Genomic DNA, 17,205 nt, shown 5'->3' on the forward strand with positions numbered 1-17,205 from the left:
ATAGGGGAGCTCTATGTGGAGTCTTTTGAGAAACCTCCATAATACTTTACAAAGTGGTTATACAAGTTTAGACTCCCACCAACAGTGCATTAAGGTTCCCTTCTGTCCACAATCCCTCCAGCATCTGTTGTTATTAGAGTTCTTGCCTCTTCAGTAAATGGTGCTGACAAAATTGGTTAATCACTTGTAGAAAACTAAAGCTAGATCCTTATATATCACCCTGCACCAAAGTATCTCCAATTGAATCAAAGACCATGGAGTCAAAGCAGACACTCTGAAAACATTACAGGATGGAATAGAAGAAACTCTAGGTCTCCTGGGTACAGGCTGAAATTTTCTTAAAAGAGACCCAGAAACACAAGAAATCAAAGAAATTTTGGACAAATAAGACTGCACGAAATTGCAGAGTTTCTGCATAGCAAAGGACATAGCTAGCAAGATCAATAGAAAGCCCACGGATTGGGAGAAGATCTTCACTAGCCATACAACAGACAAGGGTCTCATATCTAAAATATACTTAGAACTCAAAAAATTAAATGCCCCAATAATAAATCCTCAAAGAAACAACTTCCCAATAAATAAGTGGGCTAAAGACATAAAAGAGAACGTTCTCTGAAGAGGAAAGAAGGATGGCCAATAGACACTGTTCTTTTTCTTTTCTTACACTGTTGCGCCCATCTGGCTATTTGCATAGTACTCCCTAAGGAGGACCTTCCTTTCTAAGTCTGAAATAAAGGCTCAGCTATGATCTTGCCTTGACCTGTCTAGACCCTTCATTTGACTCCTAAAAATGAAGTCCTTGTCTCAGCTTCTGTGGCTGTTAATGTTCTGGCTCCCTGGTAAGGGCAAAGGGAAGTGAGGAGTCAGAGAGGATGGGAGGGTGAGCTCTCATGGACCAGTGGTAATTGATCCATGTGTTAGATGTTCCTGGTAGGGCAATGAGCTTTAGGTCTGAGAGAGTGTGGAACAGTCCAGAAAAAGCTAGAACCTGTGCTTGAGTGAAGACTGTGCTAGGTGGGAATACTGCTATTGACTCTTAGAGACACTTTTGTGCTTCAAAAATATCTCTTTTGATACTTAGTATTTTAAATTAAAAATCAAATCATGAAAATGAAAAGAGGAAACATATCTAAATAAAAGTAATGCATGCATGGCTCTCTATGTTTATATATAAACTTGCACTCTGTCTTATTCTAATTTCAGGATCCAGTGGAGATGTTGTGATGACCCAGACTCCAAGGTTCCTGCCTGTCACCCTGGGAGAGCCGGCCTCCATCTCCTGCAGGTCTAGTCATAGCCTTCTGCATAGCAATGGAAAAACCTATTTGCACTGGTACTTGCAGAAGCAAGGCCAGTCTCCACATCAACTGATCTACTTGATTTCTAAACTAGCATCTGGGGTCCCAGACAGATTCAGTGGCAATGGATCAGGCACAGATTTCACACTGACAATCAGCAGCGTGGAAGCTGAGGATGTTGGAGTTTATTACTGTTTACAAGGTACACATCTTCCTCCCACAGTGATACAGCCTTGAACAAAAACCTCCGATCTGGCTGGGTGAGCTGCCCATGGCTGGCTAGTCTGGGGAGCAGCCCAGTAGATTGTATGAGTCTGCCTAGGAGGAAGATGTTGAGTTCAATATAAGAGTGACTCTGAGTAGAGATGAGGAGTATATGACAATACAACAAAATGTAATCTATAACAACCAGGAGAATAATTACCTGAATATAAAGACCAGATAAATCATTAGGTATTTATTGAAAAATGCAATTTTCTCTTCAGTAATATTATAGCCAACCAATAATGTAAAAACCAAATGCCCTCTGTGATGATTATTCTCTCTGTGATGAAATGTATAATACTTCCTTTCAGCACATGCTAGACTACAACTTTTGCCAGGCTTTCTGTTCAGAACCTAGAAGCCAAGTTGTGCCTTTTCTAGTTTCTGCTCTGTGTGTTCATAAAACCCTGCCTGACCATCAAGCCATCACCAGATTTTGATCAGTGTCTCTTGACTGGATCAACCTGGGGAAGATACAAAACTACACTAAGCACAGTAATCTCTGCCTTCTATGTCCTGGGGCTCTAGCTCTACTTAAGAGAATGGTATGTGATGAAACACTGTAATATGCATCTATTGAAATAACCATGTGGTTCTTATTCTTGCTCCTGTTGATGTGATGAATTATGTTAATTGATTTGCGTATATTGAACCAGCTTTGCATCCCTGAAATGAATCCTGTTTGATCATGGTGTATGACTTTTTGGATAAATTGTTGAAGTCGATTGGCCAAAATTTTGTTGAGAAGTTTTGCATCAATGTTCATCAAAGAAATGGGTGTATAGCTCTCTTTCTTTGATGAGTCCCTGCCTGGTTTTGGGATGAGGGTTATGATGGCTTCATAGAATGTGTTCAGTAGTGAACTTTCTCTTTCAATTTCATTGAAGAGTTGGAGGAGTATTGGTGTGAGCTCAGCTTTGAAGGCCTTATAGAATTGAAAACCCAGAAATGAACCTACAGACTTATAGCCACCTAATCTTCAATAAGGGAGGTAAAAAAATAGAATGGAAGAAAGACAGCCTCTTCAGTAAATGGTCATAGCAAAATTGGTTAACAACTTGTAGAAAACTAAAGCTAGATCCTTATATATCACCCTGCACCAGAATCAACTCCAAATGGATCAAAGACCTCGTAGTCAAAGCAGACACTCTGAAAACATGACAGGATGGAATAGGAGAAACCCTAGGTCTCCTTGGCACAGTTCTAAATTTTCTTAATAGAGACCCAGAAACACAACAAATCAAAGAAAGGTTGGACAAATGGTATTGCATGAAATTGCAGAGCTTCTGCATGGCAAAGGACATAGCTAGCAAGATCAATAGAAAGCCCACGGATTGGGAGAAGATCTTCACTAGCCATACAACGGACAAGGGTCTCATATCTAAAATATACTTGGAACTCAAAAAATTAAATCCCCTAACAACAAATCTTCAAAGAAACAACTGTCCAATAAATAAGTGGGCTAAAGACTCAAAGAGAAACTTCTCTGAAGAAGAAAGAAGAATGGCCAATAGATACATGAGGAAATGCTCAACCTCCCTAGACATAAAAGAAATGCAAATCAAAACAACATTAAGATACTACCTCACCCCAGTTAGAATGGCAAAAATCAAGAGCTCTAATAACAACAGATGCTGGAGGGGAATGTGGACAGAAGGGAACCTTACTGCATTGTTGGTGGGAGTGTAAACTTGTGCAACCACTTTGGAAAGTAGTATGGAGGTTTCTTAAAAGACTCCACATAGAGTTCCGCTATGACCCGGCAATCCCACTTTTGGGCATTTACCCAAATGTTCACAAACAAGACCACACTAAACCTACCAGCACGGCTATGTTAATTGCAGCATGATTTACCATAGCTAAGATATGGAACCAATCCAGATGCCCCTCAGTAGATGAGTGGATGAAGAATATCTGGTATATATACATAATGGAAACACCAGGAAACATAATACTAAAAAAAGTAATCCAGAGCCAAAGAAACATAATGATGTTTTCCCTCATTTTTCTTATTTATTTATTTTTTGTTGTGAAAATACTGTACAGAGGGGTTACAATTACATGGGCATAATAATGAGTTCATTTCTTATCAAGCATTGTAGCCTCCTCCTTTGTTTCCCCTTTCCATCCCTTCCCATCCTCCCCTGGGCCCTCCCACCCATTCCTCCTCCCTCCCACCACCAAAAATAACGACTTGTACATCTCATTGTTGCAATGGGTCCACCTGTATCCCTATTTAAATGATTTGTTTTTTCTCTTCCCCTCCACAAATTACACCAACATCAAATACAGTGAAAGCAGGATTATACCTTGGGAGAGAGACATACAAAGCAACAAAGAAATATTCTTATAAATGTGTTAGAAACAATTGCATGAAAGAAAAAAAAACATTTGAATACATATCTCAGGATTCATTTACCTAACATCAACTTATCTGACCGTTTCTGCTTGTCTCAGACATATACTAGTTATTGCAAATAAGGGAAACAATGGGACCTATGTCTTTTGGGGTCTGGCTTACCTCACCTAATATAATTTTTTCCAAGTCTTCCCATTTCCTAACAAATAGGGCAATGTCATTCTTTCTGATGGACGCATAGAGCTCAAATGTGTATATAAATACTACAATTTCTTGTTCCATTCATCCACCAAGGGGCATCAGAATTTATTTATATGGTCCTGCTGGTGGCTTTAGTGTGACCTGGTTTTTGGTCATTTGAATAGATGTCCAGAAATGGGGTTGCTTGCTATTTTCCTTAAAGGTAGGCTTATATGTCCCAATTTTAATTTTGCATATCGAGTTATTTCAAAATCAGTACAAAGAAGCAGTGGTTTTTAGCTACCAAAGAAGTGGATACAGTGTTCACTGCAGGAAACTCCATCCACATCACCTAGTGAAAAGGAAAGATAAATCCAGGTCACACTGGGCCTGTGAGTCTGGCCCAGATACTCAATCTATGTCTCGGGGTGAAGTCTTCCAGACAAATTAGCCCTTCTATATTTCCTGGTACCTCAGCCTCTAGATAATTTCCAGCTTTGAGGGTCTTCTTCCTGCAAATGTCAGTCGTCCTCAATATAAAACATCCATTTGCTCCTGGTCCTTGAGATCACATCTTTTCTATGTGATCACCCCATAGATCTCACAATCTTTCCATAGTTTCACATTTCCTGTGCCCAAATGGTGCTGCAGCTTGATGGACACAACCAACTCACTTTGAATAGCATCTGGGCTGACACCTGATAATATACATGATTCCAATCCCAAGACTAAGAACATTGGGCAAAGGAGCCAGAATGGCTGAATACAAAGTGTTCTCTATATGTTCTTCCTCCTTTGGTTTCCTTTGGTCTTTATCAATGACATTTAGAAGCTTTCTTCCCATCTGGGCCCAATGGACACTCCTCTTGGGTCCTTACTCTTTTCCTTGTCCAGCATGTGGTCACCAGTATTATGTGGTAACATAGGAGAGTGACAGTTTAGGTCAAAGTCACTGGAGGATGGTTTCCTGTCCATAGTGTCTGTTAGTTCTATAGAAAATGTATGAGCATTGAAATGGCTCTTTTCTCCTTCGGTGTGCTGGTTCTGTTACTTGTTTTCAGATCCTGGGAGCCATCCTTGAACATTTTAGACTCAGGGTCAACACTCTACCAATTGAGCCACAACTCCACTTCTGATAGTTTTGGTAGTTTATTAGAGTTGGCTTTGAATGACCATCCTCAGATGAAGGCTTCCTAGCAAATAGGTAGGATTACAGTTGTGAGCCACTGGCACCTGGCTGAAATGGCTTGTTTGGCCAGAGTAGAACTTTGGCAAGATTTTCTAATTTCTGTAAAATTAAAGGTCACATATTATGACAGAAAGCAGCCAATAAGAAGGTTACAATAGGGCTGGGAAGGTGGCTCAGTGGTAGAGCGCTTGCCTTGCACGCCTGAGGCCCTGGGTTCGATTCCTCATCACCACAAAAGCAAAAAGAAAAAAGCTGGAAGTGGCACTGTGGCTCAAGTGGTAGAGCGCTAGCCTTGAGCTGAAGAGCTGAGGGACAGCGCCCAGGCCCAGAGTTCAGGCCCCACGACTAGACCTCCCCGCCCCCCCCCCCCCCCCCCCGCCAAAAAAAAGGATACATTAAGAAGGTCCCATTATAACATTGAGATGTGCAAGACACTATGTTGAAAATAAACTTTACAAGTTTGGGTGGGGAGAGAGTAGTTGGGGAGGTGGAGAGGAAAGGTAATAAAATGGGAAAAACAAAGGAGGGGGGTAACAATGCTCAATAGGAAATGTAATCATTACTTTACTCATGTAACTGTAACCCTCTGTACATTATCTTTACCATAAAAATATATATTAAAATAATAATGATAGTCTCTTAAAAGATTAATCACTTATCTTCACAAAAAGCCAGCCCAGGCAGAAATGTCCATGAGACTCTTATCTCCAATTAACCACTAGAAAACTGGAAGTGGTGCTATGGCTCAAGCAGCAGAGTGCTGGCCTTGAGCTGAAGAGCACAGGGACAGTGCCCAGGCCCAGAGTTCAAGCCCCACCACCTACAAAAGCAAAAAAGTGTGAATACATTTTCAAATACAAATTATCTTCAAAGAATACTTTGAATCCATTATATTTTCCAGCAGTATGTTCTAATAAGTGAGGACATGACATATTTTATATTGATACTCATTTTCTAAGAATTCAAATTTGCTATTAAGTAGTAGGCCTGATGGTATTTTTTTGAGATTTAAAATATGTTTTTCTTCCTCTTAAAAATAGTATTAGCATAGAGGAATTGTACAAAGGGCTTTCAATGGTATATTTACAAGATGATTATAATATACATTGATCAAAAATTCAAAATATATACTATTCTTCATTATTCTTTATTCACATACATTTATATGACATATATGCCTATATTCCAGATATGTTACATATTCTTTATAGGACACCCAGGTCACATATATGTCATATGTGTAACATACATTTCATGCATCACATATGCCATATATTTGTCATATGCATGTCTCATATATTGTATAGATCACATGTCAAATATGTCACATGTGTTATATATGTCACATGTTTCATATGTGTCAGGTATCTACATGTACATTACTGGCACACGTTTATATGCTAATATACATGTATATACTGCTGTATGCACTTTATTGACAGATGTATATATTCTGTGTATATGTTTTATGTATATGTAATGTTCTGTATATACTACTTCATAATATTCTCTAGACACAGAGACTATTTTATATTGTGTTATAATATATTCTTCTATTGAATTTATTATTTATTGCCATTTCCTTTTACTTTTTGCTCTATCTGATGGCCCTCCAACATTTATCCATTTATTTACTTTATAAATTTAATTTTGTTGTAAAAGTGATGTACAGAGGGGTTACATTTACATATGGAAGGTAATGAGTACATTTCTTGTTGAACATGTTTACCCCCTCCCTCAATTTCTACCACTTTCCTTCCTACCTGACTACACTTCCCCACAAGATGTAAAGTCCTTTTCCAATTTAGTGTTTGTGGGTATTGCTGTGGCAATGGTTCACCAATTGTCCCTTTTTCACCATTTTTAATTCCCTTTTCCTTACCCAAATCATTTGGAGTTTTAATTTAATATTTCTTCTGAATTATTTTCTGAGCACTGAATTATTTTCAAAGTAGCACTCCCTTTAATTACTGTGTTGATTTCATTTCTGTGCGTATGTTTACATTTCTTTTACAACTCCCTATTTACTGACTCCTTTCACTAGAATGAGACTTAGATTTAAACATTTATAAAATGATAACCAGTTTCAAGTTTTTTAACCTGAGTAACAAAAGTTAAAATTCACAGATTTTAAACATTACACTAAAAACAGTCAATGTTTTGTGGATATATAAACTAATTACTTTAATTTGCTCTGCTCATCATGAATTTTTGTCTTTTACAGAGATCTTGCCAGTAATTTTGACATATATAGCCAAAATATTTTAATACGAGTGTCACTTTTTAGCTTGTTAAAATGTCATATTTTACTAAATTTTCCAAAAGAGATTTTATGGTTAGCTTTTTTCAGAACCCTAACTAGAGTCACACTTGTTTGTTGGTGTTGCTTTTCAATTAAGAATGACTTTAAAAGATGTACATTTTATTAGTGTTTATTTTTAAGAGCTGAGGTTGAATATATGGCCTTTCATTTACTTGAATGGTCCTTGATTACTTAGGCCTTGCACCCCAAAATGCTTTTAGAGGTCATTTTGGAGGTAAGTCTTGTGACCGTTTTTTCTTAGACTGGCCTTCAATCAGGATTCTTCAGATATCAACCTCCTAAGCAGCTAGGGCTACAAGCCTGATATCTACGTCCCAGCATCAATCTATGATTTCCATTGCTGCACTATTTATGCTCAGTTGTGTGAGCTTTGTTCTGAAATGAACTAAGGGAAGCCCTATTTTCTAGAAGTTGGTCATTCTACCCTCAAATGCATCAGTGAGAAGTGGAGCATTATCGCATTGTTTCTCTGTTGAAATGATTAGTGGTGTGAGGTTCTTACACCTGTAGGCAGTTATCATTGTTAAGTGAAGCCCAGAAAAATGTAAGCCACAAGCTAATCACAAACAGTATGCTGAATCCTGGCTTGGACCTAAGGGTACTATGAAAATCATGAGATGATGTGAAAGATAAGTGCAAATGTGGTAAATCTTGGAAAGGGAGATAAAAATGGAGTTTTCCCAAGAATTGTCATTGTGAGACTGTGAATGGTCAAGATTGGCATAGTAAGTGCAAGATTCTCACCAATATTCACCAAAGTTTTCAGTAGTTAAATACATTAAACATTGACTAAACTCTTCCAACTGATACATCATGTGAAACATGATATGTCTGGTACCAGAATAGTTGATTACAAAAATAAGGGAAGCATTACTTCTTGTGTTACCTCATGCAAAATATTTAAGTCATTGGACAGGATGAGAACACAGTGCAGGATTTATGGCTTTGTCTTAGCCCCTTGTTTGAGTTCTAAAGTCATGTTTAAGTTCCTCTTCTTCAGTACATATCAGTTCCAGACATCAGAGCAGACTTCTGATATCTCTCCCAGTGCAAGCACCACTGCAGAACCTTGAGTCACCACATGCTCAGGAGTCACCTTTTTCACTGCTACTCAGGTCAGCCAGACTATCCTGTCCCAGTCTAAGGTTCCACACCTCCCCCTGGTGGTCAAAGGTGAAACAGCAGCAGGTCTCAAGTTGTACAGGTGTTCATTTATTCCTATCATCAAAACAAAGGAATTATTTACTGTTATACACTGATAGTTATTATGAACAATCGCCAGCAGTAAAGTCAATGACCTCACAGAGTTTTCATATTAATGAGACTGACAGAAATCAAATGAACAAATACTGTTTCTATGGCTGATCCTTAGTCCTTTGGGATTCTCATCCCCTTTTTCAATGTTGTTGTGGCTTTTGAACTTAAGGCCTGGATGCTGTGGTTGAGGTTTTCTGATCAAAGATAGCACTGAGCTACTTGATCCACAGTTTCACTGCTGGCTTTTGGTGGTTAATTGGAGGTAAGAGTCTCACAGAGGTTTGTGTGTGAGCTGGCATTGACCTGTGATCCTCACAGCTCAGTTTCCTGAGTAGCTGGAATTACAGCTTTGAGTCACTGGTCCCCAGTCGTATTCTCCCACGTTCAGCAATGTCCTTAATTGGGGCACATGGTTTTGGCCTTCCAGTTCCATTTAGTGTCTTCTAATTTATCATAATGAACAGAGAAATAGAAAAGAAGTTGAACAGTTGAACAATTATATTTCACGGAAATTAAACTCAACTGTGGGCTCACTAGTGGCCAGTTTTCCAAACTAAGGCAGAGGTCTTCTAATCCATCATGTGTTCACAGCTTGAAGCAGTACACACTGGTCAGTGAGGATGATTACTGTCTGATGAAATCTATATAAACCAACACAGACCTATTTTTAGCAGAGTGTGTATTTTTACTATGTTCTTCATGTGTTTCAATAAAGAAGTAGCCCGTCCATTTATTTTAAGGGAAGCATTTGAGGGTAAAAAAGAGAAAGAAACGTTTGTCTCTTATATCCCCAAGATTCTCAATAACCATTTTAGTGCTATGACTAACCTTTTCCTTCTCTGATTAAGTCACAGCATTGGTCCCTAATTGTAGAGTGGACACTTGCTTCTCTAAAACACTGATTTTGCCTTCTTAATTCTCAGGTATCATTTGGTGTGCTGTTCAGTTTTGAAGATGTTGACTCCCATCACACTACATAGATTAGGTTCAGCCTCACTAACTGGACTTTCAGAGAAAACATGTCCTAGGAGGCAATGTCATGTGTTTATCTATCCTCATGGGGCATATTACCTGTGCTTCCCTCATAGAGAGAACACTGTAACAAAGATTGTTGGAATTCAGTCTTTATTCACATACAGGCCCAAGCATCCATCATCCCTCTCCCTCTCCCTCTCCCTCTCCCTCCCAATCTCTCTCTCTCTCTCTCTCTCTCTCCCTCCCAATCTCTCTCTCTCTCTCTCTCTCTCTCTCTCTCTCTCTCTCTCTCTCTCTCTCTCTCTCTCTCTCTCTCTCTAAAATTCCAAGGGATTTCTAGGCTTTCATGTCATGAGCAGAGGAGGATGAGCAAACATACATTTTTTATTGTTTCAAAACCACATTTAGGAGACATATTTCTTTTTCTAGTTCTCACCCATTTCATACATTGTCACAGTTTTCAGCCGAGTGTAAGTAAAAGTTTTCCAAATGGCCATCCAGTTTTTGTTCTTGTTTGGACATAGTAATGAATAAACTTCCTGTGGGAACCCTCCTCACTTCACTCTAGCTTCACTGCCTGTGGTCTTTGTCCTCACTGCCCAGAGATGTCCTCTGCATACTGTGTGGCTCCAGTTCCTCATCCTCAATCTTGGTCATGTTACATTTTATCCCATTTGTTTGCCTGTTTGTGTCTCATTCATTGAAAACACCATCACGTAGACACTAGAGAAATTGGAGGGGGATATAGGGATATTCACATGTATGGAATGGAGTAGACTAAAGTAAATGTGAGCCCATGGGTTAGAGGACAGCTTAGCTTCTGAGGGGCCACAGTTTCAGATAATAAAGTTAGGAGACACACTGCACTGAAAAGCTTAGAAAATGACTGTTGTTGAAAAGAATAATGGTTACAAAGCAAGAAATAGAAGCAAGTTCTTTCCTTCATGTGAGTTTGAAAATAAAAAAAATCTTACGAGAAATGTCTTGGAGGGAGACTTTGAGGAAGAACATTCACAAGAGAAGAAAAGCAAACATTCATCGAGTGCACAGGGCAGCAATGCAAACACCATGGGCTAGTCTCTACATTGCAGATCGTGAATTTTGGTTGCACTTGCTTTGTTTTAACATGGTATTTTTTAAAATGTTTAATCCATCCTGCTACCTAGGTAGCTATCTAGATTTTCCTTCCTTGTTTCCTTGTGTCCTTGCTTTAATCTATCTTAAATTTCTTTTCTTTTATTCTACTTTCCTAACTCCATACATTCCTACATATCTACTTCTACCTAGCCAACTACCTACCTAGACACAATTAGTGTTATTGTTTATCAACTTCTGGGTAATGATGATTATGATTAACTACACTTTGGGGTAGGGCAGAAAAACAAAAATCTCATATACCTGGTGCCAAGGCAGCAGTCTTCTATAATTATTTTGATTCTGATTTTTTTTCTGAGTGACTGATATGTAAAAAGCTATGGAGAATACCCTAATATAGATCCTGTTGAAATGAAAATATACTTTTTAATATATTTTGGTTGGGGCTCCTGCTGCTCTGGCTCCCAGGTAAGGAAGTATGGCACTTCTTCCATCCCCTGTGAGAAGTCTAGGCCTAGAAGCCTGGGTCTTAATGGAAGGTCTTACAGTATAACTAATTGGGTGGATATTTGTCTTTTGTTTCCATTATCAGGTACCAGTTCTGACATTCTGATGACTCAGTCTCCATCCTCTCTGTCTGCATCAGTAGGAGACAGAATCTCCATCACCTGCAAGGCCAGTCAGCGTATTAGCGATGATTTACATTGGTATCAGCAGAAATCAGGGAAAGCTCCTAAACTCTTGATTTACTTGGGCATACAGATTGGAATCCGGGATGACATCCAGGTTCAGTGGGAGCCAATCTGGGACAGAGTTCACCCTCACAATCAGCAGCCTTCAGCCTGAAGATTTTGCAACTTATTACTGTCAACAGGGTAATAATTACCCTCCCACAGTGGTACAAGCCATAACATAAACTTCCAAGGGAAGCAGAAGTAACAGGCTGGGCTGCCCCAGCTGCTTCTCCATGTGGTTTCACCTGCTGACAGTGCTTTGCAGCTACAGCCAGGCTCTGAAGTTCAGTTGAGGATTTGGTTCAGCCTGACCTTGTCTTGACCCATCATGACTCCTCAGGTCCTTCTTTAAAATGAGGTTGTGCTGGGCATTGGTGGCTCATGCTTATAATCCTAGACACTTAGGAAGCTGAGATCTGAGGATCTGGTTCAAAGCCAGCCTGGCCAGACTCTTATCTCCACATAAATACCAGAAGACCAAAAGGGTGGCTGTGACTTAATGTGCTAGAGTGCTAACCTTAAGAAAAAGAGCTCAGGGACAGTGCCCAGGCCCCGATTTCAATATAACAAATAGTTATAACAATAGTTATTTTAGTAAAGTCCTGAGAACATTATTGCTCTGGATCATTAGCAAACACAGAGAGAGAGGAACAATTAAATTATATAATATGCTGGAAAATTTAGGAACTGGAGATCATGTTGAATGATGTAAGTCAGGATTCCAAAGCCAAATATTCCGTGATTCCACTCATTTGCTGTATGTAGAATTAAATGATGATAATATAATAATTAAATAATAGTAACAATAAAACATGGTAACAGTTCATGAAAGCAAAATGGGGAAAATGTCTAAAGGGAGATAGGTAAGGGACCAAAGGCACAAATGAAAATGTATTAAGTATAATATATAATATAATGTATGTATATATATACATATATTTGTGAATAATGAAGTCAATTATATACTGTAAGAAAAACAGTAGGTGTTTGAGGGAAACGACAGTGGAAATACAAAGAAGGTAGTGAACTTTTTCAAAGTACACTGAATTTAGGTATAGAATGATCATTAAAAAGCACCTCATGCTATTAATATATGCAAATTAAAATTAATCCTTAGGTAAAAGAAATAAAATGGCATAATTTTTCATTAAAATACTGAGATTTTCTCGCATAATTGTTTGAGAAGATTGCTTAACAAAACAAAACCAAAACTCCAAATGGAAATCTTGCCAGTTGCTATGTCACAAAGCTTCTAGTAGATGCCAAAATCCACACAAAAAGAAAAAACTGAACCCTGATCTTAGAGACCTTGGAAAAGCAGGGTGATGCTTCCCTTTTGTCCTTAGGAGCTTGAGCCTGGGAAGCTCTATTCCAGGTTTTCATGGTACACATGGCAGCTAGGACCATGTTTATGGAAGGGGTCATGTCTCCTCATGTACAAGTTCTTATTTCATATTTCACTTTGAAAGTGTAATCACACAAGACAAGGCTGACACTTCCACCAGGATTCTTGTGAAATCATCAAGTACAGATCAGAAAGATGAGGGAAGGAGGGCTGAAGACACACAACCCTGAAGGGAACATGTGCACACACCATATCCAGTTGTGGGAGGTGAGAGGGGGCTGTGCTGTCAATGCTATCCCCAGCAGGGGCCCAGAGTCCTCTGCACTGAGAAGGTCACTGCTTGTGCTCAGAAGAACAGATTGGGTCCTGAGCGTCATGATGCTCAGGCTAAGAGTGAGGAAGGGCCATTTTTCCCTAGAGTTCTTTTTCAGGATCAGAATTTGAAATGACGAGTTAGACAAATAAAGTATGTTTATCCATGTGTTAATTTGATACATATGAACAATAGACATATTACTTCTGCATTCTTTCATTTGTGAAGTGCTCCTATATATATATATATATTAGTTGGTGGGTGTTTTTATTTGTTTGTTTGATTTTTTTTGTTGTTTGTTTGCATATTTTTTGCCAGTCCTGGGGCTTGAACTCAGGATGTAGGTGAGGTGTTGTCTTTGAGGTCTTTGCGCTCAAGTCTAGCATTCTACCACTTAAACCATTATATCCTTTCCAGCTTTTTCTGGGTAATTTATTGGAGATCAATTTATTCCTGACCAGGGTGGATTCAAACCATGATCCTCAGATCTCAGCCTCCTGAGATGCTAGGATTAGAGGAGTGAATTACCAGAGCCCCACTTCCTCTATGTTTGAATAAGGACTGGAATTAAGACTCTGTCCTGAGTGCCCTGCTGAATCTCCTCCTTTTTCAAGCCCCTCAGAAGCCAAGGGAGGAACCCTGGAGTATCCTTTCCAGTCTCAGCCCTGCTCTGAAGTCTAGGTCTCTCAGACTTTCACCTTGTCCCAGACCTCACTTACTTTCATGACCCAGATTATAAACACGTTCCTTTCCTGAAGCTCTTCCTTCTTTCAGTAAGATCAACAGAAACTTCCTTTAGTCTCCCCCATCTCCCTGTTCTCAACTTCATCTCTCAGCCAGTAACTCCATCCCTCACAGCCCAGAGCAAGATCTCTGTTGAAGGCCATTGTTTCAAACTCTTCCAAGTATTCCAGTACCTAAATCCTTTGCAGACTTGAAACTCATAAGACACATTTTCACAGTTGCTGAAGCCAGACCTGGAACATGGATCAAGAGAATTTATGTGTTAATGCTAGAGCCTGTCTGCTTTTAACTCCACACAGGTAGATGTCTTTTGTCATTCTATTAATAATTTGCCAGGTAGCCTTTAGAACTTCACAGCACCCAGCTACCTTTTACTTATTTTATTTAGTACCAGCTCTGTCCTACAGTGCATGGTAGAGAGAGCAAATCTCTTCCAGCAAAGACAGTGACAGAGATTGAGAGGACCATATGAGAAAAATAAAGGTTAAATTTAAGAGGAATGAGGGGAAGAGTATAGCTTTTGGTAGTAGGTTCATATATTATCATAAAAAGAAGGAAGAAGAGCATTGTAAAATCCTTCCTGGAACAGTTGTGTTAGCATGTGCTGCAGAGACCATTTATGTTTTAGGAGGATAAGATGATCAAGTCAAGACTTAGATGCAGTTTATACAATAAATGGTAATGAAGACATCTCTGATTAGACAATGACTTATTTGTGGGCTCTGTGACTTGGAACAACTGTGTTGTCTCCTTGTACCCACAGCAGATGCTTCCATTTGTGATGCTAAGTTCCATGTGACTACTCTGCTGTTTGGCGTCAAATGTGACATCCTGAACTATACAATGCAGTGTGTCACCACATGCTGATCTCCATGTTGTGCGGCCTGCTAACTTAACTCTAATTCCACTTCCTATTGTCAGCTGTGCTTGATTCCTCATGCTGAAGATGTCCTCTCCAAACAGTGTGGCTGCAGTTTGTCCTCACTCTGACCACAGAGCATTTTATTCCATCTGTGTCTGTTTGGATCAAATGGCCTAAATGCATTCACTAAAGAATGCTGTAGTACCAGGTACCACTGGCTCATTCCTGTAGTCCTAACTACTTAAGAAGCTGAGATCTGCTCAAGGTAATTGGAAGTCAGCCTGGGCATGAAAATCTATGTGCTGCTTATCTCCAATTTACCACTAAAACGCTGGAAGTGAAGCTATGGCTCATGTTTTAGAAAACCAGCCTTGAACAGAAAAGCTGAGGAAACTACCTAAACTCTGAGTTCAAACATCAGGCCAAGCACACACACAAAAAACCACTTACAACCTAAAGTATACTGGTCATGAAAGATAATGCAGGGTTAAGGAGAACAGTGAACTTGAAGTAGAGTTCAGCCATTGGTTAAAGATATTAGATACACAGAGAGAGAGTGAGGGGAGGGAGAGAGAGCAGCTTCCAGTTATTAAGATAGAAGACACAGACGTCCTCCCAATGTTTAGTAAATGTTATATTAAACAGAATTGCATGACACTTACAAAGCTAGACATGGAGCCACATGTATTCCTAAGTATAAAGAGGAAATACCTTTTATGATCTGTCCTAGAGAGAGGCAATAAATCACAGCATTCAGAAGAGAAGGAAATGAGTCATTTGTATAGAGTAAGCAGGTCACCAATACAAACAGCAGAAGACACTATACATCTCAGATTAAAATAATTTCACATATAATCCTTTTCAAGAGTGTTATCTCTCATAAAACTTTTTGAACTCTATATTTCTCAATCTGGATAATAATGATTATTATTAATTATTTAATGTGGTTCAGGGAATTAACCTGAATGCTCTAGAATCCTGTGTCACAAATTCACAGATACAAAATGCAGGAAAATATAAAATTGACCTCCCTTAGAAATGTTTATCTCTCATTGACTGGCTTATATTAACATAAACAGTAAAGAAAATGCTAGCAAGTCTTGGACAATGTGGGAATTAAAAACATTTATTTTTCTCACAGGACAACATTTTCTGTTCTCACATCACCAGGGAGAAACACATTATCTACAAGGAAATTGGACATCTGTGGTCTTTAGGTCTGTATTCTGTCACTGAAATCTGCAAGATTGCAGTTATGCCCAGCCCTCCCCAACTCCTGCTAATTTGCATTAGCCCAGAGCTCAGCCCACTGAACTGAGAACATCATAATAGGCTGCTCACACCCTGTGCAGGAGAAGGTTCCACTCAGCACACAGCAAGGACATGAGGGTTCCTGCTCAGACCCTGGGGCTCTACAGTTTTGGCTCCAAGTAAAGGACAATGCTGGGGATTATTCATCTCATGGGTTTTTTTTTGTTTTTTTTTTTTGTGTGTTTTTTATTGTGAAAATACCATACAAAGGGGTTACAATTACATGGGCAAGGTAATGAGTACATTTCTTATCAAGCATTGTTGCCTCCTCCTTTGTTTCCCCTTCCCATCCCTCCCCATCCCCCACCCTGTCGTTTTTCCACAGAACGTCTTATATATCTCATTGTTTCAATGGGACCACCTACATCCCTATTTAAACGATTTATTTTTTCCCTACCCCTCAACAAATTATACCAATATCAAATACAGTAAAAACAGGGGTTATACTGTGGGGGAGGACATACAAAGAAACAAAGAAATATCTTATAAATATGTTAGAAACAATAGCAGGAAAAAAAAAAAGCCTGCTTCTTTCTGGAAGCACTTGGATAGCATAATTAATTAAATGCATAATGTTTTTCATGTTTCCATTGTCAGGTGCAAGATGTGACGTCCAGTTGACCCAGTCCTCCCACTTATATGCATCTCTCGGAGACAGAGTTGTCATCACTTGCAGGGCCAGTCAGCACATTAGCAATGAGTTAAATTGGTATTAGCAGAGACCAGAGAATGCTACAAAGCTTCTGATCTAATTTGCAAATAGATTGGCCTCAAGGTTCAATGGGAGTTGATCTGGAACAGAGTTCACACACCATCAGCAGCCTGCAACCTGAAGATATTGCCACTTTGTACTATGAAGAAGATTATAGTAGACCTCCAATAGTGATACAAGCCATTACAAAAACCTCACAGGGAAGCAGAAGTGAGAGACTGGGCTGTCCCAGCTGCTCTTCATG

At 39.2% G+C, this 17,205-nt stretch overlaps 1 gene segment (V, D, J or C); it reads left to right on the plus strand.

Annotated features, from left to right (window-relative positions):
* Positions 1-790: 790 nt before the first annotated feature.
* Positions 791-2,226, plus strand: LOC138804197 (immunoglobulin kappa variable 2-29-like). The segment is given in 2 exon segments: positions 791-839; positions 1,204-2,226. Coding segments are annotated over 2 exon segments (381 nt in total).
* Positions 2,227-17,205: the final 14,979 nt, after the last annotated feature.

The sequence above is a fragment of the Dipodomys merriami genome, unplaced genomic scaffold (assembly GCF_024711535.1).
Source record: "Dipodomys merriami isolate MVZ:Mamm:240054 unplaced genomic scaffold, mDipMer1.0.p SCAF_36, whole genome shotgun sequence".
Taxonomy (NCBI): Eukaryota; Metazoa; Chordata; class Mammalia; order Rodentia; family Heteromyidae; genus Dipodomys; species Dipodomys merriami.